Here is a 27,217-nt window from a genome sequence, read left to right as displayed (position 1 = left end):
GTTAACAGGGTCAAATGGGATTCATATTTCCAGGCTCGGGGATCTGCTGTCACCCTGCCCCTCCAAATATTTTCTTAATTGCCTGATAAACTGGTAAAACTTGCTGTTACTTTAACAAAGGTTTCTGAATTATAATAATAATAACCAATTGCCTGCCAAGCCCTCATCAACTGCATGCAGCTATCCTGCTCCTTTGTTCCCTTGAGCTCCAGATCAAACACCTAGGAGGATGAGTTAAGGGCCTTAAAGCCCAGGTGTCCTGGAAAAGGCCCAGTCTCCAACAGATACTCCCTCACTTAACCCTTAATGTCAAAGCAAGATTGGGTGACCCTAAGCCCCTAAGCTCACCTAAGCCTCCTTCATTTTCCTCTAAATAAGTAATACAGCTTCCCCTCGGGGATAAGGTTCAGATCCCAAACTGACTGCCTCCCCAAGTGTTCAGAAAGTAAAGCCTCCATTTTTAAGCATCCGTCTTTGGAGTGAGTTTTCTTGGCTTCCATCCCAAACCCAACTCTGACAATTGGAACTACATGTCTTTCCCAGTTTATTTCTTTGAGACAGGGTCTGGAACTGGCTAGGTAGACCAGGCTAGCCTCGTACTCACAGAGATCCACTTCCTGAGAGCTTGGAGGAAGGCATGCACTGTGACAGCCAACCCCAGTTCGTAATGTATCTGTGACTTTGTGGTTATAATGGTTGGTGACATGTAATAGACCTTTCCTTCATGGCTTCTGGGTCTGGGGCATTGACTAGAAAGGGCTTTCAGACTCTGACTGAACATGATGGAAGTTTAATAGACACAGAAAAATAATGGAGTGGGAAGGACCAGATTATCAGGAAGGTCAGCTCAGGTTTTCCAAGGCTAATCAAATAATCATATTCTAAATAAAGAGGTGACGGGTAGAAGACAAATAAGACCCCTGGCATTCTTGGTAACCCATCTATGAGTGATGGAAAGGAATTATTTGTTTTATTTTTTGAGACAGTGTTTGTGTAGTCCTGACTGTCCCTTCTTCTGTAGATTATGTTGGCCTCAAAGTCAAGAGATGCACCTGCTTCTGCCTCCCCAGTGCTGTGCCACCACATCTGGCTTGATGGAATGATATTTTAATAAATTATTCAAAATAACCTTCTACAGCTGATAAGTTCCATAGTGTAAAAAAAAAATGTATTGTTATTTTATATGTGTAGCAGATGTGGGCCTGTGTGTGAGAGAGTGTGCAGGCACTCTCATGCCACGGCACACGTGTGGAGGTCGGAAGACGACTTTGTGGAGTCAGCTCTCTCCTTCCACCTTTATGTGGGTTCTGGGATGACACTCAGGTTCGTCAGGCAAGTGCCTTTGCACACTAGGCCATGTGACCTGCCCCCTTGAGTTTCATACTTTGCACACAAAACCAAATCTCATATTTTTCTTGCTTCTCACAAAAGGTTTGTGAAGCAGCAGTCAAAAGTAGACTCAGAAGCTGAGTGGCTCACACCTGAACCTCAGGGGCTACAGCATGGGAGCAAACTCTGAATCCAAGAACTCTAAGCTCCAACGTCCAAAACTCGCCGTCTAAGAGGAGGCTCCAGACACCAGACCAGCTGTTATAAGACAATGTGTCCAATCACTAGGTAGAGATAAAGCTTTAAGCTATTAGACTAAAAATACAGAAACAAGTAGTTATTGCCAGTTGGTCAAAGACTTTTTTTTTTCAGAGCACTGCATTTTTCTCGAGTTTACAGCCTTCTTACTTCAGTGATCCTTATTCTTCTGTAGAGACGATGGTTTGCTTTTTTCAGGTTATAGAACAATGACAATAGAGCCAACCCTAAACACAAAAACAAATCCATCTCGAGAAGACTGGAAACTATTGCCCTAGAGACATCTCAGATGATGTTTAGGGTATTTATTGTCAGCCTGCAAGAAAGCTAGAAAGGCAGAGAAAGTTGATGTGGAGAACCAGCCTACTGAGCTCCATCTAGAATGCGGTTTAAAAAACATCTCTAAGCACCGGGAGAATACCTTCTAGCTTTGTCTTACAGATTTCCCTTTAATCAAAGCCATATAAAATGATATTTTGGAGGCTGGAGAGATGGCTCAGGGGGTAAGAGCACTGGCTGTTCTTACAGAGGACCCAGGTTCAATTCCCAGCAACTGTATGACAGCTCACAACTGTCTGTAATTCTAGTTTCAGGAGATTTAACACCTCCACCTCCAACGCATATGCAGGAAAAACATGAATAAAATAAAAATAAATATATCATTAAAAAAATTAAAATGATAGTTCGTTACCCATTTTCCTCTCAACTCAGACAAGTTTTGTTTGTTTTTCAAGACAGGATTCCTGTGTAGTCCTGGCTGTCCTGGAGCCCACTGTATAGATCAGAGTGGGCTTGAACTCAAGAGATCTGCCTGCCTCTGATTCCCAAATGCTGGGATTAAAGGCCTGTGCTCTGTTCAGCCACGTGCCAGGTGTGGCATCATCACTAACATCATCTTACTTAATATTGCGACCACTCGACCAGCAAGGAAGACTGAACAACCAGATCCTTCTCAACAGCCTTTATTGTAGAAGCGCTTCATCATCTTGCAGGGAACCCCCGAGTGTCCAGGGCGAGCTGCTTGTATACCCTCAACCCTGGGCGGGGAAAGCGCGTGGAGGTGCGCAATTGGTCAGAATTGCAGTGCTTCATTAGCATACCCCGATCGGGAGGGGGCGATTGGTCAGGATTGCAGTGCCTCATTAGCATATCCTACTCGGGAGGGGTTGGCGCCAAAACTGAATTGGCCCAAAGATGATCGCATGCACAGTGCACTTGTTTACCAGTAGATCATACCATAAGCTGGCGTCATCTTGACCAGCCGAGTCGGGTCGGCGGCCTACAACTTAATCCGCCATACACATACCTCTGAGGTGAACAACCTTCCCCTCCTCACACAAGTCCAAGCAATGGCATCATTCATCCAGAGTAGTTAAGCTGGTGCTCAGCCAGTGGATCATCCTCTAACTACACAATAGGTACATCCTCCCATCCTAACTACACAATAGGTACATCCTCCCATCCTCTAACTACACAATAGGTACATCCTCCCATCCTAACTACATTCCACTCAACCACCTCACATAGCAAGTTGAAGGCAAAATTCTCCACTTCCTACTTTTTGAGTCTATAGTCTCATTAAGAGAAACACTTTCTCCTCTAACTGTCTAGACATCTCTGCCGGAAGGGTGGAGCTCAGGTGGTCATCCATCATAGCACGGTTACTGTGTGCTAACAGTAGTCCTGCTGTGCTAACAGCAGCCTAACAATGACCACAGAGTCTGACCCTGCAGAGAACAAAAGGCAGCGCTGTTGATCACAGAGTGACTCTGCAAAGAACAAAGAACAAAGGCAGAGCCAGTGATCACAGAGTCTGACACTGGAGGGAACAAAGGCAGTCCCGGTTTCAGTAGCAGGAAGTGGATTCTAAAAGAAATGGACTCACTCATAATTCCACTTCCGCCAGTGCCAGTATTTGGGTGAGACCCAAGATTTTAAAGACTACACAATAGGTACTTTCCTACCACTGAATAAAAACAAGCATGTGCTCGTATTTAAAATAGATTATACCTTTTCGTAACTATAAAAGTAACACTCTCATTGTAGAAAATCTAGAAAGCCTAGAAAAGTATACAGAAGAAAATAGACATCATCTACAACCTATCACCTGGAGGTAACCATGGCAATCATCTACAACCTCTCACCTAGAGATAACCAAGGTGAAAATTTAGGTTTGGTTTTCCTCCCTTTTCCCTCTTTTTCCTAGGCGAAAATATTTTATCTGGATATTTCATTCCTTCACTTTCCATGGTATCCAGAAATTTCTCCCATGGCATACATTAAAAGTTCTTTTAAAAACAAAATGGTTTCAGAAGCATAATATGAATAGACTATCATTCCTTTCGCCCTGCACATGTAAAACTCTACAGTCTGGGTGGTCTCTGGTTGGTTGGTTTGGTATTTTGATTCTTTGTTTGTTTTCCCTTTCCATTACATATAATGCTGGCACGACTGTCTCTTTTATTAGACTTTAGCTACTTACTATTTTCCGTGTATGGATTCACAGAAGCAGAATTGAGTTTAATGTTACTAAAAATCTAATTTTCAGAAAAGTAGTAATTAATATTACTGCCAATTTTGTTTTCCTAAGATAGGGTCTCATTTTGTGGCCTTGCCTAGTCTAGAATTCACTATGTAGACCAGACTGGCCTAAAAGTCACTTAGACCTCCCTGTCACTACCTTCTAAATACCAGGATTCATGGCGCGTGCCATCACACATTGCTGGTAAACAGTAAGGTTTCTTTCTCTTCATTATGCTTTCTTTGATGCTGAATGAGCTGTGAGCTGTAACGATAAGCTTTCCCACACTCGCTACACTTATAAGGTTTTTCTTTAGTATGAGTTCTCAAATGTAGGATAACCTGAGACGTCTGCCTAAAGGTTTTCCCACATTCATTACATTTATAAGGCTTCTCTCCAGTGTGGACTCTCTGATGATCTATAAGGTTCCGGTTAGAAGTAAAAGCTTTCCCACATTCGTTACATTTGTAAGGTTTCTCTCTGCGGTGGAGTCTCTGGTGTTCATTAAGAGCCTTCCTGAAGATGAAGGCTTTTCCACACTCATCACACTCGAAGGGCTTCTCCCCAGTGTGAATTCTCTGATGGTCCATAATCTTTGTATTAGAACGACATGTCTTCCCACACTCTTTACATTTGTAAATCTTTTTCCCTCTGTGCATTCTCTGATGTTGAGTGAGGTTTGAACTCCTGCTAAACGCTTTCCCACACTCAATACAAGTGTAGGGCTTCTCCCCAGTGTGAACTCTGTGATGAGAGATAAGTCCCGAGCTCCGGCTGAAGGCTTTCCCACACTCTTTACATTTGTATGCTTTCTCCCCAATGTGGACTTCCCGGTGCCGGATGAGGTGTGACTTACCACTGAATGACTTCCCACAGTCACTACAGGTGTACGGCTTCAGTCCAGTGTGAATTCTTCGATGAACCACAAGGTTGGAGCTGTGACTGAAGGCTTTCCCACATTCCTTGCATTTATAAGGCTTCTCTCCTGTGTGGATTCTCTCGTGCACAGTAAGGTTGGCACTCTGGCTGAAGGCTTTTCCACACTCAGTGCACACAAACTGTCTCCTTTCACCATGACCTCTCTTCCCTGTTGTGGAGGCACAGAATTGATGACCACTGTTTTCATGATTGTGGTCACTACCTTCGGTGGGCGACTTGTTATCTTCCAATGTCTTATGTTTGAACTTTCCTGTCTTTCTCCGAATCCTCTCCAGCTGGGGGCATCCCCGTGGCCCTTCTCGTCTTATCTTTTCCTTTTAAATCTTTTACCTCCTCTGCAACACTTATGTGGAATTCTCTTGGGAGTAAGACATGACTCTGATTTTCAGGAATGATGCCTTAGAATTAATAACCCCCTCAGTCTATTTCACACCTGACAGGAAAGAGAACGTGTGTATACCCCACCTTCTCTGGAGTAGGGTGAGAATTATTCAAGGAAGACAAGATGGAGTAGGTTGCAGAGTCTCACGTAGAAGGGCAAGTGTTCAAAAGCAGAGAACTGTTCAAAATAATGAGAAAAGTGAGGTCAGATAAAAGGTAGACAAAGAGAAGAGCCCAGCATGTCCAGTCTCAGGAAAAGCAACGCACAGTATAAAATCTATTCTGTTCTCGTCTTGTTCAACTGTCTAAAATGGGAGCAAAATAACTGAAAGGCAGGGTCAGGTATACTCTTGTACTGAGAGAAAGTATACCCAGAGGTCCTTAGTACCTGAAATGCCTAATGTTCAGACTGGTCTGGCTTTTACTTCTTGCCGAAGTATTTCCTTAAGCAACAGTGATGCAGCGGGCGGCATTGAGCAAACAGAACTACAGAGTAGCAACTAAGACTGTATTAAGGTACAGCCAAGGTTTTATGTTTTTCTCGAGGTCTGGGCACCAGGCCCCAGCCTGCACCTCTGTGTGTAAGCTGCCTGGTGGCTGTTCACACTGTCCCTCTAACACTGACGTGAGTCCAGCAAAGCACAGCTTGCAGGGCTTATCTGAGGCTAGAGTCAGCTTTCTGTGCTAGTTTTAGGTGTCTGTTTTGCAATTGGAGGGACTTGAGGATCAGGGTCTACCAGGACTGTGTACAGTGTAACAGTAATGTGGGCAGAGGGAGCAGGGGACAGCACCACAAGAGGGGCTCTGACATAAAAGCATGTATCAGGAACAAACAGGGATTTCCTGACCAAGTGGATGCAAAACTCTGCATGTATGTAACCTCTGCCACCCTCAAACCCGGAAGTGCTGAAGTCACTGACAGTCAGGTGACTGTGCAGTCAGGTGACTGCACCACACCAGTGCGCACGTCCTCACACTGTGCTTCCTTCAGACAATGAACATACTATTAAATAGTTAAACATACAGAAGATACAATCCTGCACCCTACAACCTGACCCTTTTTAGCAAACATTGTACTGCATAAGCTTCTGCCTCAAAAAAAAAAAAAGCTAAAAATAAAAATTCTGTGTATTCATAGTGTGTTCGCTGATGGTTAAGTGAAGCTACTATAACCATTTAATTGTTTGTATGTAGTGAGAGGAACTTAAGGATACAACATGCTGTTAATAACTGTGATCAATACATTTCCTGAACTTATTCTTCTGTAGAAATGAAATTTGCCCTCCTCTCACTAACATCTCTTTAACACTTGGTAAGTCATTGTGATGAAGCTCACAGTATTTGTATAGAACTCAAGGAGGAAGATGGGTATCAGATCACATCTGATGAAGGAGGGCTACTTTGGAACTGGAGAATGGTTCATCAGTCTCTCCCTGCTGTTCTTACAGAGGACCTGGGTTCAATTCCTAGCACGCCCATAGCAGATCATATCTGTCTGTAACTTAGTTCTACAGACTTAGACACCCTCTTTTGAACTTCACGGGCATCAGGCATGTACATGATGCACACATGTACATGGAGGTAAAACACCCACAAACATATATATATGTAATGCAGCTCTGGCTTTCTGTTAAGTAGATCTGGCTGGCTTTGAACTCACAGAGATCTGCCTGCCTCTGCCTCCCAAGTGCTAGTATCAAAGGCATGTACCACCATGCCAGGCTGCAATAATTATTTTAAAAAGACTCCATATTCTAAGTAAATATGACAATGTATTTGTAGTCCTAGCAACTATATCTCAGTATAAACCATCCGAGAGTCTACATTCACTAGGAAACTGGTCAAACTTTTCAGAGACTGTCAGGATTTTGGAAGCTAGAATGGACATATCAGCATACTAGACTTTTTTGGTTTTTATTTTTCAGACAAGGTCTCACTAGGTAGCCCAGGCTGACCTGGAACTCACAGCAGCTTGAGTGATGGAAACTGGGTCATCATATTTCATGTAATGACCCAGCTCTAAGTCTTACATCCAATGGATTGATAGGGAGACTAGACTTTATAGGATTCAAATTTAAGTCTCATGACACCCAAGTCTGAGTTCCTTCATGTCACTCTTTCCCATCACCCCAACCTCTCTCCTCAAGGTCCAGAGGTTTCCCACCTCTCATCTCTGTGTTCTCTATTACTTGATAATATCCTCAAGAAATTCTGCCTTTCTGCCAGACATAGTGGTGTAGGTATATAATCTTGGAAGGTGGAGACAGGAGGATCAGGAGTTCAAGGCCAGTCTTTGACTATATACCATAGCAGTTTAGAGGGTGGCATAGGGTACTGAGGCCTTATCTCAAGACAGAGAGAGAGAGAGAGAGAGAGAGAGAGAGAGAGAGAGAGAGAGAGAATGGAGGGGAACTGCAGGGAGGAGAAAGGATCATTTTCACTCCTGATCCCATTCCCTTTAATAGGCAAGATTCCCATCTCCAGACTAACTTCACAGGCAGACTGGCTGTCGCTCACTCAGGAGAGAAGAGAACAACTCACCCTCATTCTCAGGCATAATAAATGCTTTGCTCCAAAGGATCTGTCCAGCAGACTTTGCCTGATCGCATTCTTGAGTTAAGTGCGGAAGTTCCTAATGGGTTCTTGAATAGCTGTAAACAGATACACATAAGAGATTTACACCCGGGGCAGTGTTGCGTCTTCTGTTAACGTCCTGACCTGCAGAACTGTGAACCATCCTCCTCCTCTTAAAGATGAAGATATAAGGTTTCCAGATAGCGGGTGAGTTGCTCTAGATCATGTAACTAGGGACAAGCCTTGTGTCGGAAAGAAATCCTCATTCTAACATGGCAAGCCCATTCCTGCCCAGCACTTGTTTGTATAGCTAAGATTCTCCATATTCTTTTCTTGCAAAATACACTCCAACTGAGAATTCCCCTGAAGTCTTGCATTTGCACCGGAAGAGCAAGTACCTTGGCTGTAAAGTGTCTTTAAGAAGACTAGGATAGAGGCCTAGAGAAGTGGCCCAGTGGTTAAGAGTTTATCCCGTTTTCCCAGAAGACCCAAGTTCAGTTTCCAACACCCATTTCAGGTGAACTCCAACCCTCTTCTAGACTCTACTTCTAGACTTACATGCAAATGCCACTCCCACATGATGTATACACATAAATAGAACTTTAAAAAGGGGCGGGGGAAGACAAGGATACAGGGTTTGGCAAGATGGCCCAGTGTGTAAAAGTGCTTGCCAAGCAAGCCTGAAAATCTTCACAAAGTTGTCCTCTAAATTCTACATGTGCACACACACACACACCACACAGTAATCAATTAATTTTTTTTCCAAAAAGACTAGTATGTGGCCGAATATATTTTTAATCCCAGCACTCCAGAAGCAGAGGCAGGCGGAGTTGAAGGCCAACCTGGTCTACAGAGCAAGTTTTAAGTCAGCCAGGGTTACACAATGAGACCCTATCTCAAATTACAACAATAGTAATAATAACAGTAACAAGAATAATAAGTATTAAACATAAAGCCTTTGATGGAAACTAAATGTTTTCCTGATTACTGATTTCTTAAAATTGTTCGGCCTCGGAATATGCTGTCTCCCCTTTTGATAAGCAGGGTCAGCCTATAAGCTTTTTCCATATCTTTTCTTTCAGCGAAGGGTGGTGTTGGTTGAGGGCATAAATGAGTAACTATTCCTGAGCAAGCCTACCCCCTCCTCCAGACCCCAGTGCCTTCGCTGGCGACACAGCTGGGCTTCGACACAGCTCCGCGGTTGGGTCGTCCTGGGAGAGCCTGGTCCCCGACAGCCTTGGCAGGTCCTGTCATTCCCTCACACGCACAGGAGATGCTGGACAAAGGCAGGCACCCCTGAGACCCAGGGCAGCACCATCCGCGGGAGCTCCGCGCTACTGGAGCCCAGAGCACTGCTTTGTACCCCTCACTGAACCACACCCATCCTCAGAACAAAGCCGGCTAGTGGCAGCAGAGACTTGCACGCCTTCCTTGTGCCTGCGGACCTTCTAGGCACCGGGAGGTCTCCGCATCTCTGTACCCTTGACTGAGTCGTCCAGCTGACCCGCCCCTCAATCCCTCAGGCCTTTCTAGGCAGCCGGAGGTCTTGGCATCTCTGTGCCCCAGAGCTGAGCTGTCCAGGTTTTTTAGAAGCTCCGAAAATCTGCAGATGCCCTGGCCTCCAGACATCACTATTATTAAATGGGTGGGCAGTCTTGGAGAGTTCCGCCAAGGCCTCAGGTAGCACGGGAAGAGAAACCAATTACCTGGTCAGTCTGGTCTCTTCCTGATACTGAGGCTCTCAGAGACAACCCCAAGCCTCACAGTTAGGGTTATTTGGTTGTCTGGAGTATGATTTCTTGAGTTATTTGTATATCTTGGAAATTAGCCCTCTATCGGATGTAGGATTGGTAAAGATCTTTTCCCAATCTGTTGATGGCCGTTTTGTCTTATTGACAGTGTCCTTTGCCTTACAGAAGCTTTGCAATTTTATGAGGTCCCATTTGTCAATTCTTGATATTAGAGCATAAGCCATTGGTGTTCTGTTCAGGAACTTTTCCCCTGTGCCTAGGTATTCGAGTGTTTTCCCACCTTTCTCTTCTATTAGTTTCAGTGTATCTGGTTTTATATGAAGATCTTTTATCCACTTGGATTTGAGCTTTGTACAAGGAGATAAGAATTGATTGATTTGCATCCTTCTACATGCTGACATCCAGTTGAACCAGCACCATTTGCTGAAAATGCTGTCCTTTTTCCACTGGATGGTTTTAGCTCCTTTGTCAAAGATCAAGTGATCATAGGTGTGTGGGTTCATTTCTGGATCTTCAATTCTATTCTATTGATCTTCCTGCATGTCACTGTACCAATACCATGCAGGTTTTTATTACTATTGCCCTGTAGTACAGTTTGAGGTCAGGGTCGGTGATTCCCCCAGAAGTTCTTTTATTGTTGAGAATAGTTCTCGATATCCTGTTTTTTTTGTTTTTTTGTTTTTTGTTATTCCAAATGAATTTGCAAATTGGTCTTTCTATCTCTATGAAGAATTGATTTGAATTTTTGATGGGGATTGCATTGAATCTATAGATTGCTTTTGGCAAGATGGCCATTTTTACTAGATTAATCCTGCCGATCCAGACGCATGGGAGATCCTTCCATCTTCTGAGATCTTAAGCCTCACAGTTAGAACTGGCTATTTATTGCATCAGGTGAAAATACATAATGGTGGGTTACGTCTCTGCCACTGTTTGAAGAACTGCACACACAGTGGTAAAGAAAATGAGGGCCAGGCAGTGGTGGCGCACGCCTTTAATCCCAGCACTTGGAAAGCAGAGGCAGGTGGATTTCTGAGTTTGAGGCCAGCCTGGTCTACAGAGTGAGTTCCAGGACAGCCAAGGGCTACACAGATAAACCTTGTCTTGAAGAAAAACAACCACAACCACAACCACAACCACAACCACAACCACAACAACAACAACAACAAAAACAAAGAAAGAAAGAAAGAAAGAAAGAAAGAAAAGAAAGAAAGAAAGAAAGAAAGAAAGAAAGAAAGAAAGAAAGAAAGCGAGGCTACCTGCTTCGTAGGCTGGATTAAAGTAAAGGGAGGTGAAAAGAAGTACCTGGTAGCTATTAGGTAGCGAATCAAAAGAGGGAGGGGTGGCAGACTGTTTGCATACGGAGCGTATTCAGGAAGTTATGGAAATGTAGACATCTGGGAAAAGTGTGTTCCTGATGGATGGAACATTAGGAGCAAAACTCTTGGGTCAGGAATTATGTGAGGCAGGTAAGGATATTGGAGGCAGTGGTAAGAGCTTTGGATCTCTCTGGATGCTGCAGGAAGCAAGCTGTTAAGAACGTGGAACCAAGGAGAGACAGAAGCTTTGTTGTTGTTGTTGTTGTTGTTAGTTTTGGTTTTTGTCACACATCCCAGTGTGTGTTGCCCATGTGATATGAAATGAGGCAAGAAACCAGTTTCTGTAAATTCTGTGAATTCTCTGCTCTGTGTTTGGAGGTATTCTAAAATGACCTTGTGTGAAAGCTTAGCCATTTGTCTTAGCCTTTTAAAGTTAGTAGTGCCTACTACCCTTTGGAGAACAGACTGACAGACAGAAAGGGCAAACACAAATTTATAAAGAAAGTATTGCGTTTTGTGCAGTGGGAAATGACTTTGACTAGAAACAAAGTAGCTGGTAAAAATGGGGACTACACATATTTTGAAAGGGTGTCAGAGTGATTTACTAATGAATTATATGTTGGTCACTCTTGTTCAAATCTGAAATGTCTCTCAGAGACTCCTGTGTTAAAAACTTATTGCATCTTTGTTTCCTTGAATTCCTGTTCTTGTGTCAGCTGTGTTGTGTAATGTTTCCAGGGGATATGTAAACAATTTCTCTTTCCTCCAGATAGGACACCACCAACAGACCAAAGAATTACAGGAACATACATGAGACATTGCTTATAAGAACATGGATGGGTCAGGGGCAGCTCCACCACAGGAACCCACATATACATGGGTGGGTATTGTCAAATATCTAAATATTTCTCCCCTAGAGTTCTGCACAACTTATATCCCCTAGAGTTCTGTTGTATCTTGACTGGTCTCTTTTCTCTTGTGGTTTTTTGTTTTTGATGCTTGTTTTTTGATGAGACACAGTTTTTCTGTGTAGTCCTGGCTCCCCTGGAACTAACTCAGTCTGGAACCAGACTGGCCTCAACTTCAGAGATCCACCTGCCTCTGCCTCCCACGTACTAGGATTGCATGCAAGTACCACCACTTCTTGGCTTACTACTTGTATAAACTTGGGGAGGAGCCTTATGAAAATTTCCAGGTTTCAGGATCTTCCTGAGCCTTGTAAGATTAAAAAAAAAGTGGTGTGTGTGTGTGTGTGTGTGTGTGTGTGTGTGTGTGTGTGTGTCTGTGTGTGAACATACAGACATACATACATGCTGGTGCCCACAGAGGCCCAAAGAGGTCATCAGATCTCTGGAACTGGAGTTATAAATCCATGTGAACCTCTGAACATGAATGCTAGGAGCCTAACTTGGGTCCCCTGTAAGGGCTTGTATCTGCTAACTACCTCTCCAGCAATACCTTTTAAGTTGTGTTTACTTCCTGAGCCTTATGAGTTTTACTTCCCTACTGTTAGTAGCTTCCTACTTCCTCTAGGTGGACATGTATCAATTCAGAGGAAGTAGCTACACAACTTGAGAACACCCACTGTGTGGCTCTCAAAAGTAATTGGGCAGCATTGTTTTGTTTTGTTTTGTTTTGCCCATTGTTGGGTCAACCTAAAGCTGACTGGAAAAGTTTCACTGTGGCTTCTCGCTGATGTCGTGAAATGCTCTGAATTTTTCCAAGGCTGCCACAGGTATGCTGTTACTTGAAATAGTTCTGGCAGCCTCTGCTTTGGAGGACAGCATGTACACCCTCAAGGAACATAGCATGTTCCAGTCTCTAAAAGTGGAACTGGAATTAGTGCATCTAGTCTTGTGGCTGGATATGCAGGAATATGTCCCACAGCCCAAATGCATACCCTTCAGCTATGGTCACCACCCTTTACTAAGCCTAGGATAAATGCGTTTTTTCCTTGGGGTTACTTTGTCTGCTTACCTGTTTTTTTTTTTTTTTTTTTTCACCTAATCCTTGAGTGACTGATGGTCCTTAGAAAACTGAATCCATCATCCTTATACATGTTGGGAAGCTGAACATTTAACATATGCAATGTCTATACAGAAGACAATAAAACTAGAGGAATTTGGGGAAGAACTTTATTGTCTGTTATCGTGTGATGCCAGCTATACACTCATTCCTAAAAAGTTTTTTAAGTGTGTGGAATTGGTTAACAAGGAGGGAAATGGTATAGTTTTTGTCAACTAGCAATTCCAATCAGGCAGTTTTTCAGGAATACCTACTACCAAGAAAAAGGAATGGACAATTATACATGTGTCTTCTACTGTGTTTTGGAGCAAAACATTTGTATGCCTTAAAAGATAATCTGCCCCTCCCTCTGCTGGGTATCCTGCACAGTAGCTCAGTGCTCTACTAGTGGGAGGACTGGTTTGGTCCAGTGAAGAATAAATGGACAATGCCTTTTCACGAGCAGAGTACTACTACCAACAAAAAACTAATACCTTGGACTAAAAGGCTGCTTAGCAATCATGGGTACTGGCTGGTCTTCTATAAGACTTGGGTTCAATCCCAAGCACCCACATGGTGTCTCATGACCATCTCTCCTGTTCTAAGGATCTTGTGCCCTCTTCTGGCCTCTCCAGGTTCCAAACACACATGACATGCACAGACAAACATGTAGGCAAAATATCTATACAAATAAGTTATAACTGCATGACTTTCTCTCCTAGTTACAGAATATAGCTGTGGCGTGTGTTGTTTTCATGTGTCAGAGGCGAATGGTTCAGTGTCTACCTCTTAGCCCCTTTACCATCATGTTTATTAACAGAACTATTTTCTGTTTGAAGCATATGGTTCAGTGTCTACTTCTTAGCCCCTTTAACACCATGTTTGGCCATCAGAACTATTTTTGATGTTTGAATTCTGATTTAAAGTAAGTTGGATCTCCTCTAGTGCCCTGACCTGTGGGGTGGTGTGAACTGGGACTGGGGATCACCTGAAAGAGAGAATGGGGGACAAGGGTATGCAAAGGATGGACAACAAGAAGTCTGATCAAGCTGTCAAATTTTTATTGTTCCCACACCACGTTATATACACATAGAAGCAGGATATGGGGTAGGGGGTGACGTAGGGTCTCTTTGTTTCTGGGGAGCGTGGGTGTTCTGGGGGGGGGGGGAGTGCAGGTGTTCTCAAGAGCAGGATGTTGGCTGGGTGAAAAGTTTAGCAGAAGGAACAAAACAGAACAGGTTGCTAGGTACCTGTCCATAAGATCTATAACTATTTGTTCTTAACTAAGCTAGTACTTTCCCACGGAGGCTACCCGTCCACAAGATCTATAGCTACTTGTTCTCAACTGGGTTAGTACTTTCCCACAGAGGCCAAGACTTTGTGCCAGTAGGCACGTATGGCCAACAAAGCAATTGTTTGAGCAAAGTCACTCCAGACACTCTAGGGTCTATAACCTCTCCAGCCATGAGCAGTCAGGCATGAATTCACACATACTGAGAAGCCATAAAGGCCAACTAGACAATAGCTACCAATCATCAAGAAAAAAGTACAACTATTGCTCCATTGGGATACCTTGTCAGAGCTCACATTGGTATGGTTTGTAAGTTTTGGACTATTGTTTGTCTCCCTTGGCATTCTGCATCATACCTTCAAATCCTATGAAAGCTAGACTCTCATAGGAGGAGGCTTCTGGCCAATTCCAGCTCAATTTCTCCAAAGTTTGTGTTCCACATGTGTGGTGTTCTCAGAAATAGGGTCTTAACTTCAAGTTCTTAGAAGCAACCAAGGACAACAGGTATAGCCATACTGTTTAGGGAATTATTGGACCCCCATAACCAACAGCTCAAACGGATTGTTTCCCATCTGGCACTGAGGTTTTTGTTAGTTTTTGGCTCTAGTAGTGAACTTTATCACCCAATAAGATGTTACTGCATCTGAATTTTCTATGTGCATATATGTATGTATGTATGTATGCATGTTTAAACATAAAATAATGTTCGCTGTGGCAACAGTGCTTTTTTTTCCCCCTTACACTTTTTTGAGACAGGGTTTGTGTAGCTCTGGTTGTCCTAGAACCAGCCCTCTGTAGACCTGGCTAGCATCAAACTTGGAGCTCTGCCTCCTGAATCCTAGAGTTAAAGTCATGCACCTGGTTGCCTGCCTCTATTCATGCCTTCCCTGTTATGATAAGATTGTTATCTCTTTTGAACTGTAAACCGAAATAAACCATTTTCTCCTCTCAGTTGCTTTTGGTCATGGAATTTTATCACAGCAACCAAAAAGCAACACATACAGGCGCTAATGAGATGGCTCAGCGATGCTTTCTGAGCAAGCCCAGTGACCTGAGTCCAATCTCCATAAAGATGGAAGGAGAAGACCAACTCCACAAACAAAGTTGTTATCTGGTCTCCACATACATGCTGTCACACACACACATGAAAGGGGGCTAGATTTTTAAAAAACTTTTTATTGATTTGTTGTTTCACATCATGCACTCCAGTCCTGTTCATTTCCATCCCCATATCCACCTTTCACCCTTGCAACCTCCCCTCCTGCCCGAATAAAAAAACAACAAAGCATAGAACACATCCCATCATGGAAGCTGTAGTGTGTCACAGTGTGTCCCACAGTGTGTCCCTGTGTGAGTGGGTAGTTTTTAAAAATTAAACTGAGGACAAGTGAAATGGTTCAGTAGGTGAAGGCACTTGTTGCCAAGCCTGACAACCCAACTTCAGACTTTGATCTGTGGGATCTACTTGGTTGAGAGAACCAACTCCCACAAGCTGTCCTGTAATCTCCATGGGTATGTGCACATGTACGTAAAATGTAACTTTAAAAAATACCTAAGTAGCCGGGCAGTGGTGGCGCACGCCTTTAATCCCAGCACTTGGGAGGTAGAGGCACGTGGATTTCTGAGTTTGAGGCCAGCCTGGTCTACAGAGTGAGTTCCAGGACAGCCAGGGATACACAGAGAAACCCTGTCTGGAGAAACCAAAAAAAAAAAAAAAAAAAAAAAAAACCTAAGTAAAGTCATACCTTTCCACCTCCTTTGAAGATAGTGATTTTAGTCAGCTCCCTTATAAAAAAATCAAAGACCTGCTTCCATCTCAGTGAAAGCCTGTCTCAAACAAAGGCTCCTCTATACCACCTGTCCTGAACCAGGTGGACAACTGATTCAGGGTTTTCTCTTGCCTAAACTCCACTTAATAAAGTTCTGAAAGAAAAAAAAAAACAAAACAAAACAAAGAAAAAAAAGAAGATAGTGATTCAACATGGCTGGCCTGGGACTTGCTGTATAGTCCAAGCTGACCTTGAACTCACAAAGATCTGCCTCTGCTTCCCAAATGCTAGGATTACAGACATGCGCCTCCACACCCAAATGAAGACCACTTTTCTACATCATAGGTACCTTGAGGAGCCAACAGCTGTAGATCAGAATAGAAAGTTTCTCTACATTTTCTTTCACATTATTTCAGGACACTGGGCCTGGAAAGATGGCTCAGTAGGCAGGTTACTTGCCATCTGGCAGGAGGACCTGAATGCACACCTCCAGAATACATATAGAGATTCACGGGGGTTTATGTCACAATCTCTGTGCAGCCATGATGTCAACAAGCCTTTGTAGAAATTCTGACTGTGGTCTCATTTGCTCACTCAAGAGCCAGAATACGTTTAGCAAGTCAGTGTACAGCACAACACATATCTAAGAGGGGCAGGATTGTACAACTGGATATAAAAATACACTCTGTCTCTGTTACACACACACACACACACACACACACACACACACACACACAAATTAGCTTGGTCAAGGCTAATAAACCAATAGTTACAGTAGGTATATATGACATTAATGGGTTTAGGATATGTGACACTGCAGATGCACCTCTAATCTTAAAAGCTTGAGAGAGAGGGGAGTGTGTCCCTAATTTAAGGATTATTTGGGTGAAGATTTAAAACTTATTTAACAATCAATATAACTATCTATATATGGAAAACATATACTCACAATGAGCCTACATGATGGTGTTAAAGTATATAAAGTTTTTTAAATGGACAGATCTCCAAGGTTAAGAAGAAACATTAACAAGTAAAAGGGAATTTTTTTTTCTGGGGAGGGGACTTAAGTGATAGGCTGTACACTGGACTAACTTAAAAAAAAAAAAAAACAACTGCGAAGGCTGGAGAGATGGCTCTGTGGCTCAGAGCACTGGCTGCTCTGCCAGAGACTCAGGTTGGTCCCTACTGTCACACGGGGCTGACAGCTGTTTGTACGTCCAGTTCCAGGGGGTCTGATGACCTCTTCTGTAGATACCAGGCACCTAAGTGGTACTCATTCATACATGTAGGCAAAACACCCACCCACAAAAAAGTATGAGGGGGCAAAGCAAACGCGGAGAGCTATAGCCAGAAGCAAGAGTGATGAGAGTCTTACAGTAAGTCCTTAAATAAATGGTGAGATGCAGAGGTTAGAATGAAGTAGAGGAAGTAACATCTCTGTGCTTGAAAATCACAAATTGTGGAACGCAGAATTTTAAAATGAGATGCTTTAAGGTAGTTTTTTTTTTTTTTAAAGCTAGAAGTAAATTAAAATACGTGGCTTTTATTTTTCCAGTCGTAAGGAAGGAGAGACTTTACTAAGTCATTATTATTATCCTGCCTCCATGACCGAATAGAAAGCACTCATTTGAAAGAGAGTAAATATCCTTTTTGTTTGGCTTTTTTTTTTTTTTTTTTTTTTTGGTTTTCCGAGACAGGGTTTCTCTGTATAGCCTTGGCTGTCCTGGAACTCACTCTGTAGACCAGGCTGGCCTCGAACTCAGAAATCCGCCTGCCTCTGCCTCCCAAGTGCTGGGATGTAAGACATGCACCACCACTGCCCGGCTTCCTTCTTTTAAACAAACTAACTCAGAATTCTTTATTCTCCGTCTCAGGAAACCTTAAGATACTTAAGATGCCTTAAGATACTGCCTGAAGCAGACGTGAGGGCTTCTCCACATTGTGAGTTCGCTGATGGTGATTAAAGGTGGAGCGCTGACTAAAGGCTTTTCCACACTCAGTACACCCATAAGGCTTCTCACCAGTGTGAACTCTCTGGTGCACAATCAGCTGAGAACTGTCACCAAAGGCTTTCATGCAGTCTTTACATTTATAGGGCTTTTCACCAGTATGGGTTCTCTGATGAACCATGAGGCTAGAACTGTAACTGAAGACTTTCCCACACTCAGTACACCCATAAGGCTTCTCACCAGTGTGAATTCTCTGGTGTATAATGAGGTGAGAGTTTTGATTGAAGGATTTTCCACACTCATTACATTTATAGGGCTTTTCTCCAGTGTGAAGTCTCTGGTGCCGAATAAGGCATTTACTTAAACTGAATTTCTTACCACATTCACTACATTCAAACGGCTTTTCACCAGTATGAGTTCGTTCATGGTCAATGAGCTGAGAGTTCTGATTGAAGGCTTTCCCACATTCACTACATTTGTATGGTTTTTCCCCAGTGTGGAGACTCTGATGCCGGGTAAGACACTTACTCCGACTAAAGGCCTTGCCACACTCAATACATTCATAAGGCTTCTCCCCAGTGTGGATTCTCTGGTGGTCAATGAGATTCCTGTTGGAACAGAAGGCTTTCCCACACTCGTTACACTCATAGGGCTTCTTACTAGCATGAAGGACCTGATGCTGGACAAGACTTTTCCTCCCAATGAATGCTTCCCCAGACTCATTAGGTTTCTCTCCCGTGTATGCTCTCTTGTGGTCCATGAGCTGGGAACTCTGAATGGAAGCTTTTCCACATTCATTACCTTTATAAGGTTTTTCCCCATTATGGAGACTCTGGTGTTGAATGAGATGGGAACTGTGACAATAAGTCTTCCCACACTCAGGACACTCATAAGGTCTTTCCTGAGTGTGTCTTCTGAGGTGAACAATTAGCTGAGATGTCTGTTGGAAGGTCTTCCCACACTCATTACATTCAAAGCGTCTCTCTCTAGTGTGGATTCTCTGATGTCCAAGGAGGTGTAAGCTCTGGTTAAAAACTTTGCCACATTCATCACACTGATAGGACTTCTGCCTCTTTGCTTCTCCCTGATGCTCAACAGGACTGGAGGGCATATCTGGATGTTCCCCTACGTCATTACATTCCTCATTTCTGTCTTTTGTGGAATTTTTCTTATCTTTCTTTTCCAAGAAATCACTTTCTAGTCCGCCGCCTTCATCTGAAGGATGACCTTCCATCTGTGCTAAAGGATCATCACAGATATCTCCAGACTCTGGTTCTACCAGGGCCACTCTAAAGAGTCCCCCTGAAGATGTGTCAAGTGAATGTGATCCTTTAGAAATGTCTTGCTTTGGACTGTACTCAGAACTTCCCATCCTGTTCTTACCTATTGCCAAAAGAAATAAGAATTTTTTTTTTTTACTATTTATTTATTGCTTTGTAGCTGAAAAAAGTCATACTATATGGCTAAGGAATGAGACAACATTTGAGAAACATAGAAAAAATAGTTTCTTTTTTTCTTCAGGAATATTAAAACACAGAGGGACAATGGTCTATAGAGGAGAATGGGGAGGAAAGGAAGGATAGAGGAAGCTGAGCTAATGCAGTCTAGGTAGGAGACAGACTGGAAAGTCAGAGGTGGATTGTGTAGCACAGTGTTGTAGCATCATCCAGAGCCATTGTAAAACTGTCTTCTTAGTGAATGGCTAAATTAAGTTCCTCTCCACCATGACATCGTACAGTTCCATGTTTCCAAAAAGATGTTGGGCCATGTGTGGTGGTGCTTTGAATCTCAGTTCTTGAGAGGAGAGGCAGGTAGATCTCTGTGAGATCAAGATCGGCCTTATCTACACAGAGCTCCAGGCCAGACATAGCTAAGTCGATAGAGGGAGGAAAGGTTGGCAAGAAATAAAGGAGGCAAAAATGGCCGTGAGCTGGTGAGACTTTCCACTGTGATGGTGTGAGGTGAGCAGACAGATCTGTGTGACATGAGAATGGGGGCATGGACACTGGCTCAGAACAGTGTTGAAGTGGGCAGCAGAGTTAGGACATGGGACTGGGCAAAGGCAGTTCTATATACCTATAAAAATTAAAAGAAGCATCAGTGATTTGAGATACAAATTCAAGCATGCCCTTGGGAGCTTGTCTTTTAAATAATAATTTAGTTGAATAATTAAAAAATAATTTAATAAAGAAATTAAGTAGTTAAACACTGGTCTGCAGTTTTGAAGATTCAAATGCAAAATCCGAGAAAGGGTGCAGTAGTTACTCGTGGTTATCAACAAATACCAAAATGTTGGTTTCTTTAAACCATGTTGCAATGCGGCCAAGACCAGCATATCTTTAACAAATCAAACTATAAAATACTTAGGTTAGTAACTTTCATGTCCACCCTCTGCCAAGTTGGCTACTGTCCTGAGTTTGCCGATCACAGGATGGGTCTCAGGTTTTGTAAAGGGAATCTCATACAATTGAACATGCCTCAAGGATGACAGGTGATTAGACCTGGGCCAGGTACCAGAAAGACTCAAGTCCAGCTTATCTGTTGTGGCCTGGCCCAGTGACTTCTAAAACACAGAAGAGACTAATCACTGTCTTGGTCAGAGTTCTTTCTAGGGAGATCCTGACCCCAAGACAGGGCATGATTACAAGTAAGATGGAAAGCTGAATGAATGTGGAGCCAGGTGAACAGAGCTGAGAAGAAGCTATGATAGGGATAGAATTTCAGAGCTCAAAAGAGTATTGGTGGAAGGAAAGGCAGAGAACAATCATGCTGAGTGCAGCTGCGGTAGTCACATGGTCAGGCCAGCCACATTTGTCCTGCTGTAAAACTCATGTGCTGGGACTGCTGGGTCTCCTGGACCACCAGTTCCCAGCACCCAATCTGACTGTTCTGAGTCCCCCATTCTTGTAATTCCTCAAACACAAAGACCTTTACTTCCAAAATCTAAGGGACTCTTTCTTATGGCTGAGAAAACCCAAGTTAGCTCCCTACCGTTGATCAGTCATTAAATTAAAAAAATGATGATGACTTTTAAACTGGGTAACAGGCCCATGGGTGTTCATTATACACATCTACGTCATGTTTGCAAAAGTTAAAACAAATCAAACCGAAAGAATACAGGGTATGTGATGTAGAAGACAGACTGCTAGTTACTAGGAGCCATTACCCAGAGAGGCCAGGCCGTGTTCATCTCTCACTACCTCCGTCTCACGCAGGACACTCCACTTTTCCTGCGTGCAGTCCTTGTTCACTGTAGTCCCCTGGAATGACAAGCTTCTATTGTTCAGAAACAACCTCAGCCAGAGGAGCCAAGTTCTCAGGTGTAAAAAGTCACATAGAGCAAAAGGGTGGTGGACACATCACAGAGGACAAAGCTGGGCTAAATGAAACCCATTAAACCCAGGGGCAGGGGCCTAGCTCCAAGGGAAGCACGAGGTAGGAGAGCCAAAGGAGCTACCTCAGGAGGGCAGGGTCTGCAGGCGAGTCCCAGCCATCCCTCCCAACATATGGGCCACACACCCAGACACAGACTCAAGAAAGACAGAGCCACACTCACCTGAGGCCTGGCCGTCCTAAGCACACTAGCCACTGCCTGGGCTCTGGAGTTCCCCACTTTGGGAAAAGCAGGATCTGGGAGTGAAAGGTGAACTCAGTGGGTCAAGCCCCGCTCTCAGCTCCCTAAGACCCATGTGCCTAAGGTGGGATCTGCAAGCATCCAGGGAACTCCACATACACTGACTCTTAGCTTTTTACTAGAGACCGTATCCTAAGTGTGCTGAGAATGCTCTTTAGAGGGCACAACAGGCAATATTTGTCAAACTGAAAAATGGGGGTTCCTTCCAGGACCCTCTCCAGCCTGTCTGAAGCTCTACTTCTGACTATATTCTCTCTGCCTTAATCTCCTTACCACTTCCAAGACTGATTTACACTCCTGCCTTTAAAAAAAAAATCTTATCTGTTGTAATGGGCATGGGTGTTTTGTCTTCACATCTGCCTGTGTATCACCTGTGTGCCTGGCAGAGACCAGAAGGTGGCATTGAATCCCATGGAACTGGAATTATAGATGGTGATGAAGCACTATGTAGGTGCTGGAAATTGAGCCTGGAAGAGCAGCCAGTGCTTTTAACTCCTCAGCCATCTCTTCAGGCAGCCTCCTGCCATCTGGAACACTGTTGGAGCCCAGCCCTCTGCTTCCTCGTCTCCTCCATCAGTGGCCCTTCTGACCTTCATGGCTTTATTCACACCTCCCCATCCTCACTACTCTCTCAGACCTGCCACATACCTGCATCCCACACAGCAAACTCATCTTCTGTCTTCCTTCCCTTTCTTTTCTCTTCTTTCTTTCTTTCTTTCTCTCTCTCTCTCTCTCTCTCTCTCTTTCTTCTTTCTAAAACTGGGTCTTACTATGTATCCCTGGTTGGCCTAGAGCTTGTTATATAAACCAAGCTGGCCTCAAATTCACAGAGATCTGTCTGCTTCTGCCTCCTAAGTGCTAGAATTAAAGGCATATAACACTGCATCCAGCCTCCATTCTTTACTTTTTAGCAATTAAATCTCTTGCTGGTTCCTCCAGTGCCCCATCCCTACTCTGCCTCATGGTACACTTTATCTAACAATCCCCTTTGACAGTGCCAGTATTATGTCTGAGGACAGATACCATTCATATGTATCTTTTGTTTGTGGTAGCTGGTTTTGTGTGTGTGTTTTGTTTGATACAGGGTATTAATCTGAAGCACAGGCTAGCCCAAAACTTATGAAATAGTCCAGACTCCGAAAAACCATGCCCAGCTTCACCCAAACATATCTTATGAGGTGGCATATATATCTATATCTATATCTATATCTATATCTATATCTATATCTATATCTCTATCTATCTATCTATCTATCTATCTATCTATATATCTGACTGACTCCCTGCCACCTACACTCTTAAAGACAATCATAGTATAGTATACAGCATGTCTCCATTCCCCAGTGGCACATGCTTGAGGTAGGAGACTGCTCTGGCTTGAGGGAAACTTGGTAAGTACATGCATGACTAGAGAAGAGACAAAAGGGTCACTAAGAACGGGACCAGCTGTAAGGCTACACGGGATTTCAGTGAGGTTCAAGTTGGGTTGATGGAAGAAAGCGACTCTAGGGGCGGAACTGAGAAGATGAGTACCGAAGTGTCCACTGAGGAAGTGGTGTGCTCCTGGGTCACAGGGAGGATCCAAGAGGGTGTCAGGGGCCGAGCCCTGACTGGAGGTTGAGGTAGGCGACTGCTCTGTTGCACTCAGAGCTACCATCTTCTTTAAATGCACATCCTGTTCTTGTACTGGAGGCAAAACCTAGAGATTAGGAAACAGAACTGGGTTCAAAGTGCATTCTTGAAGGCAGAAAATCCAGACCTCCAAGACAGTCCATACAGGAAAAAGGCCAAGGAAATGAAGGACGGGTCTATCTTTCCACTAATCTCAAAGCTTGCAATCTTTCCTGCCATCCCTCCCTTAACTCTCCTTGTAGGAGTAGAAGAACAGATATCCAGCTCCACCGTGTCAGGTCTTTGGGGGTACGTTAGCTTAAGAAACACGTGAAGCTATTAAGATAGCTCAGATTGTAAATACTGCTAAGCCTGAGGACCTTAGTTCCCAAGTTGTTTACTGAATAGTTCATTGTGTGTATAAATTGCAAAGGCTGCCTTCTAAGAACCACAGGGCTAAGTGGCCTGCTTGGCCTTACTTAGGTCTATGTCAATCCCCTGAGGGTCACAGGCCAGAAACCTTGCCTAACCTTCCCTGGTTAAAGAAATCCTGTCTCAAAAAAACAACGTAGCTATGCATATCCATGTTCAAGCAGGAAAGCAGGAACAGTTGGAGATGTGTGTCTAATGAGGTTTATTGCCTGTAAATGGCTCATGTGGCCTAAGGGAAGGAAACCCATGTGCCTGAGTCCTGGGTAAAAGACTAGAACTTTAGCAGGATTTAACTGCTGATTGATCAGAAGATTAGGTTACTACAGTGCATTAAATTCTATCTTTTGCCTGTATCTACAGCGACTACACTAAAGAGCTTTTATCTGCATGTATTATAAGAACCAACCAGGACTGGGGAGTTGGTTCAGTCAATACAGTGCTTTACATGCAATCATGACAACCTACGCTGGGATTCCCAGAACTAATGTTAAAAAGTCAGGAGTGATAGCACATGTTTGTAATTCCAGCCCTGGAGACAGGCATAACAGTCAGACTCACTAAGGTTCATAGGCCAGGAACCTGCCTAACCACTGATTCAGGTCAGGGAGGTTCTTTTCTGCGCCAAAGGAACATCACCTAAGGTTGTTCTCTAGCACGCGCGCTCACACACACACACACACACACACACACACACACACACACACAAAGTGGTTTGAATGATCCCCACAGGCTCATAGATCTGAATGCTTAGTCAACAGGGAGTGGCACTATTGAAAAGGTTAGAAGGTGTGGCCTTGTTAGATAACGCGCCACTGGGGTGGGCTTTGATGTTTCTCAGTCTGTCCCTCTCTCTGGATCAGGATCTGGAGCTCACAGCTACTTCTCCAGCGCCATGTAAACCTATGTGCTACCAAGCTCCCTGCCATAAGGGACTAATGTCTAAAAACTGGAAGCTATTCCACAATTAAATACTTTTATAAGAGATGCTTTGGTCATGGTATATCTTTGCAGCAATAAAACAGTGACCAAGAAAGCCGAGATTTGTATTTTTGCTTATGCCTTGCAGCAGAAAACTATTTTCCGTCTATCAGTGGAGCAAGTTCAGGAATCCTAAAGGCAAACCAGCCTAAAGTGTGGGGAATAGAGAAGACTTGTTCCCAGGCTAGCCCAAGTCTAGAGAGTGGTTCTAGAAGTTCCTATAGGCTGACTGCTTACCTCCCCTGACTCACTAAGGTGTCTCTGGAAATCCTCTACCACAGCCACAGCCTCCTCGCCAGTCTTGGGGTGATGGAGCTGTACCCAGGACTGAAGCTCCCTGGGCAGGATGCTCAGGAACTGCTCCAGCACCAGCAGCTCCAGGATCTGCTCCTTGGTGTGGACCTCTGGCATCAACCACCAGTGGCAGAGCTCTCTGAGCCGGCTCAGGGCCTGCTGAGGCCCAGACATCTCATGGTAGCACAGCTGCCTAAAGTGCAGTCGGAATATTTCACACACGGGAGGGTAGTTCTTCTGTCCCCAGGTCTGGCTTCCTGGTTCCTGCTTCACAGTCAAGCTCCCCACCTGCTTCTGATACACAGCAGTCCTGGGGCTGATATCTAATGTCCCCCTGCCTTCCATGGTCAATTGTGATCCCAGAGAAGCTGGTCCCAGCTACAGCAGGCAACACTGAAAAGGAGTCTCTGCTTCAAACTGCAGGAGCTGTTCTTTTCAGAGTCAAGAAAGGAAGTGAGGAAAGTGTCACCTACAGAAACACAAAGAGAAACAATCAGAGTCCTGGAGCACCTAACTCTTATCTTAGCTGGTGACAGATTCTTCAGCTGAAAGCAAAGCTTCGGGGAAAAGATGAGCACAGACAACTCGCTCCAAGTGACTTCCCTTCTCAAAATTTTAGCGGCTCACCTGCAGGATAAAAGCTAACTAAATATCTAGGCTTAGCTTTCATAGCCTTTCACACAAACCTCCAACCATTCTCTTCAAGTACCCAGATTAAAAGGACGTCAATGGTCTCTAAAGCAGGGTATGCAAGAAAACGGTTGTTAAAGAAAATAAATAATTTAACTCCTACTCAATATGACCTCTAGTAAGCTCTGAGATTCAAATAGGATTTATCTTTAATTTTTTAATAAACTCGTGCTGGGAGTGGAGGTTCAAAACTCTTCAACTGGTAAAGATGTACAGAAGTTTGGAGCTAACACTCTACAAATAAGGGGGTGGGTAGGGAACACCACACTTTGTCGGTCTGCACCTTCCCTGTTCTTTTTCTTCATTTCTGACAAACTCTTACTCAAGTGTCAAGAACTAGAATATCACTTCTCTTGAAAGATATTTTCCTGCTTTTTTCAGATATAAAACAATGGCTCATTTCCCTTGCTGTAACTGGTTTATGCAATTCACCAGTCATGGCCTCTAAATTACTGAAGAGCCACCCAAAGGGAGGAACTAGTATAAAAACTTTTGGAAGTTTTTTCCTACGTAACTTGGAGCCTTTCTGGTCTTTCTGGGCACATCTTTCTTATAGCTTCAGTAATCCCACTGACTACACTCCACCCATACCTCTTCTGGATCACCTCTCTTAATGCAAATGTTTGCAGTTTCCACAGTGCAGGACTGGCTTCCCAGTCGTGCAAGCGTGCATATGTGTTATACAAGGACAGAGATATGTTAAACGAATGTGGTTAGTTTAGCGGACAAAATTTGGAGAAAACATTTTCCCGTTTATGCATGCCGTTTGAAAACCAGTTCCTCTGGGGCAACTAGGATGTGTGCCGTGGTTTGAGATAACAGGCACAGGAGACTCCGGGCTAGACATTTTCCTCTGAGTTTTTTTCTTTTTTTTTTTTAAAGACAGAGTAATCTGTGAACTCTCCGAGAGTATACAAGATCACAGGACACTTTCCTGCTGTCCTTACTGTCCCGAGTGCTAAGCGGCAGATCTCGCTGCACATCTGAACTGCGAGCTCGCGTGGGGCTCACCCCAGAGTCACCGGTCCTGCCTCGGTGGCCGCTCACCTGGCCGCGTCTGACCCGTGCAGCGCTGACGCACAGGCGCCAACAACTCGAGCCGACCCCAAGCCAAGTGACCCCAGAAGGAGGACAAGGCGGCTCCGCCTCGGGCAAGCACGCCGGCACTGCTGGCGTCGCAGCCCGAGTGCGGGTCGCACTTTCCACCACGTCGACACAGGCATGCGTGATGGGTCACCGACCACACACACCTCCAGGATACTAAGACACGGCAACAATGGCGGGACGGGAAGCATGAGAGCGTCACTTCCGGTATCTCCTGGATTCCGGAAGTCTTGGTTGCCAAGGTGAGTAATAATCTTGGAGGCTAAGATCTTACCCAGGGCTCACCTGAGGCACAAGCAGGTGTCGTGGTGAACTTCTAGCCATTCAGATTCCAGGGACCTCACTATTGACACAAAAAGGCAAAAAAAAAAAAAAAAAAAAAAAAAAAA

At 44.0% G+C, this 27,217-nt stretch overlaps 1 protein-coding gene across 1 annotated transcript; it reads right to left on the bottom strand.

Annotated features, from left to right (window-relative positions):
• Positions 1 to 2,533: 2,533 nt before the first annotated feature.
• On the bottom strand, positions 2,534 to 26,992 carry Zkscan7 (zinc finger with KRAB and SCAN domains 7). The gene is made up of 7 exons (XM_076917431.1): positions 26,772 to 26,992; positions 24,978 to 25,503; positions 23,253 to 23,418; positions 21,642 to 21,715; positions 21,252 to 21,345; positions 18,067 to 19,468; positions 2,534 to 5,170 (listed from the first exon to the last, which is right to left on the bottom strand). Exons 2-7 carry the CDS (start codon positions 25,377 to 25,379, stop codon positions 4,300 to 4,302), a joined length of 3,009 nt encoding a protein of 1,002 aa, XP_076773546.1. The 5' UTR covers positions 25,380 to 25,503; positions 26,772 to 26,992; the 3' UTR covers positions 2,534 to 4,299.
• Positions 26,993 to 27,217: the final 225 nt, after the last annotated feature.

Source organism: Arvicanthis niloticus, chromosome 21, assembly GCF_011762505.2.
Source record: "Arvicanthis niloticus isolate mArvNil1 chromosome 21, mArvNil1.pat.X, whole genome shotgun sequence".
Lineage (NCBI taxonomy): Eukaryota > Metazoa > Chordata > Mammalia > Rodentia > Muridae > Arvicanthis > Arvicanthis niloticus.
Note: the sequence above shows the minus strand (reverse complement) of the source record. Positions and strands in the feature narration are given on the sequence as shown.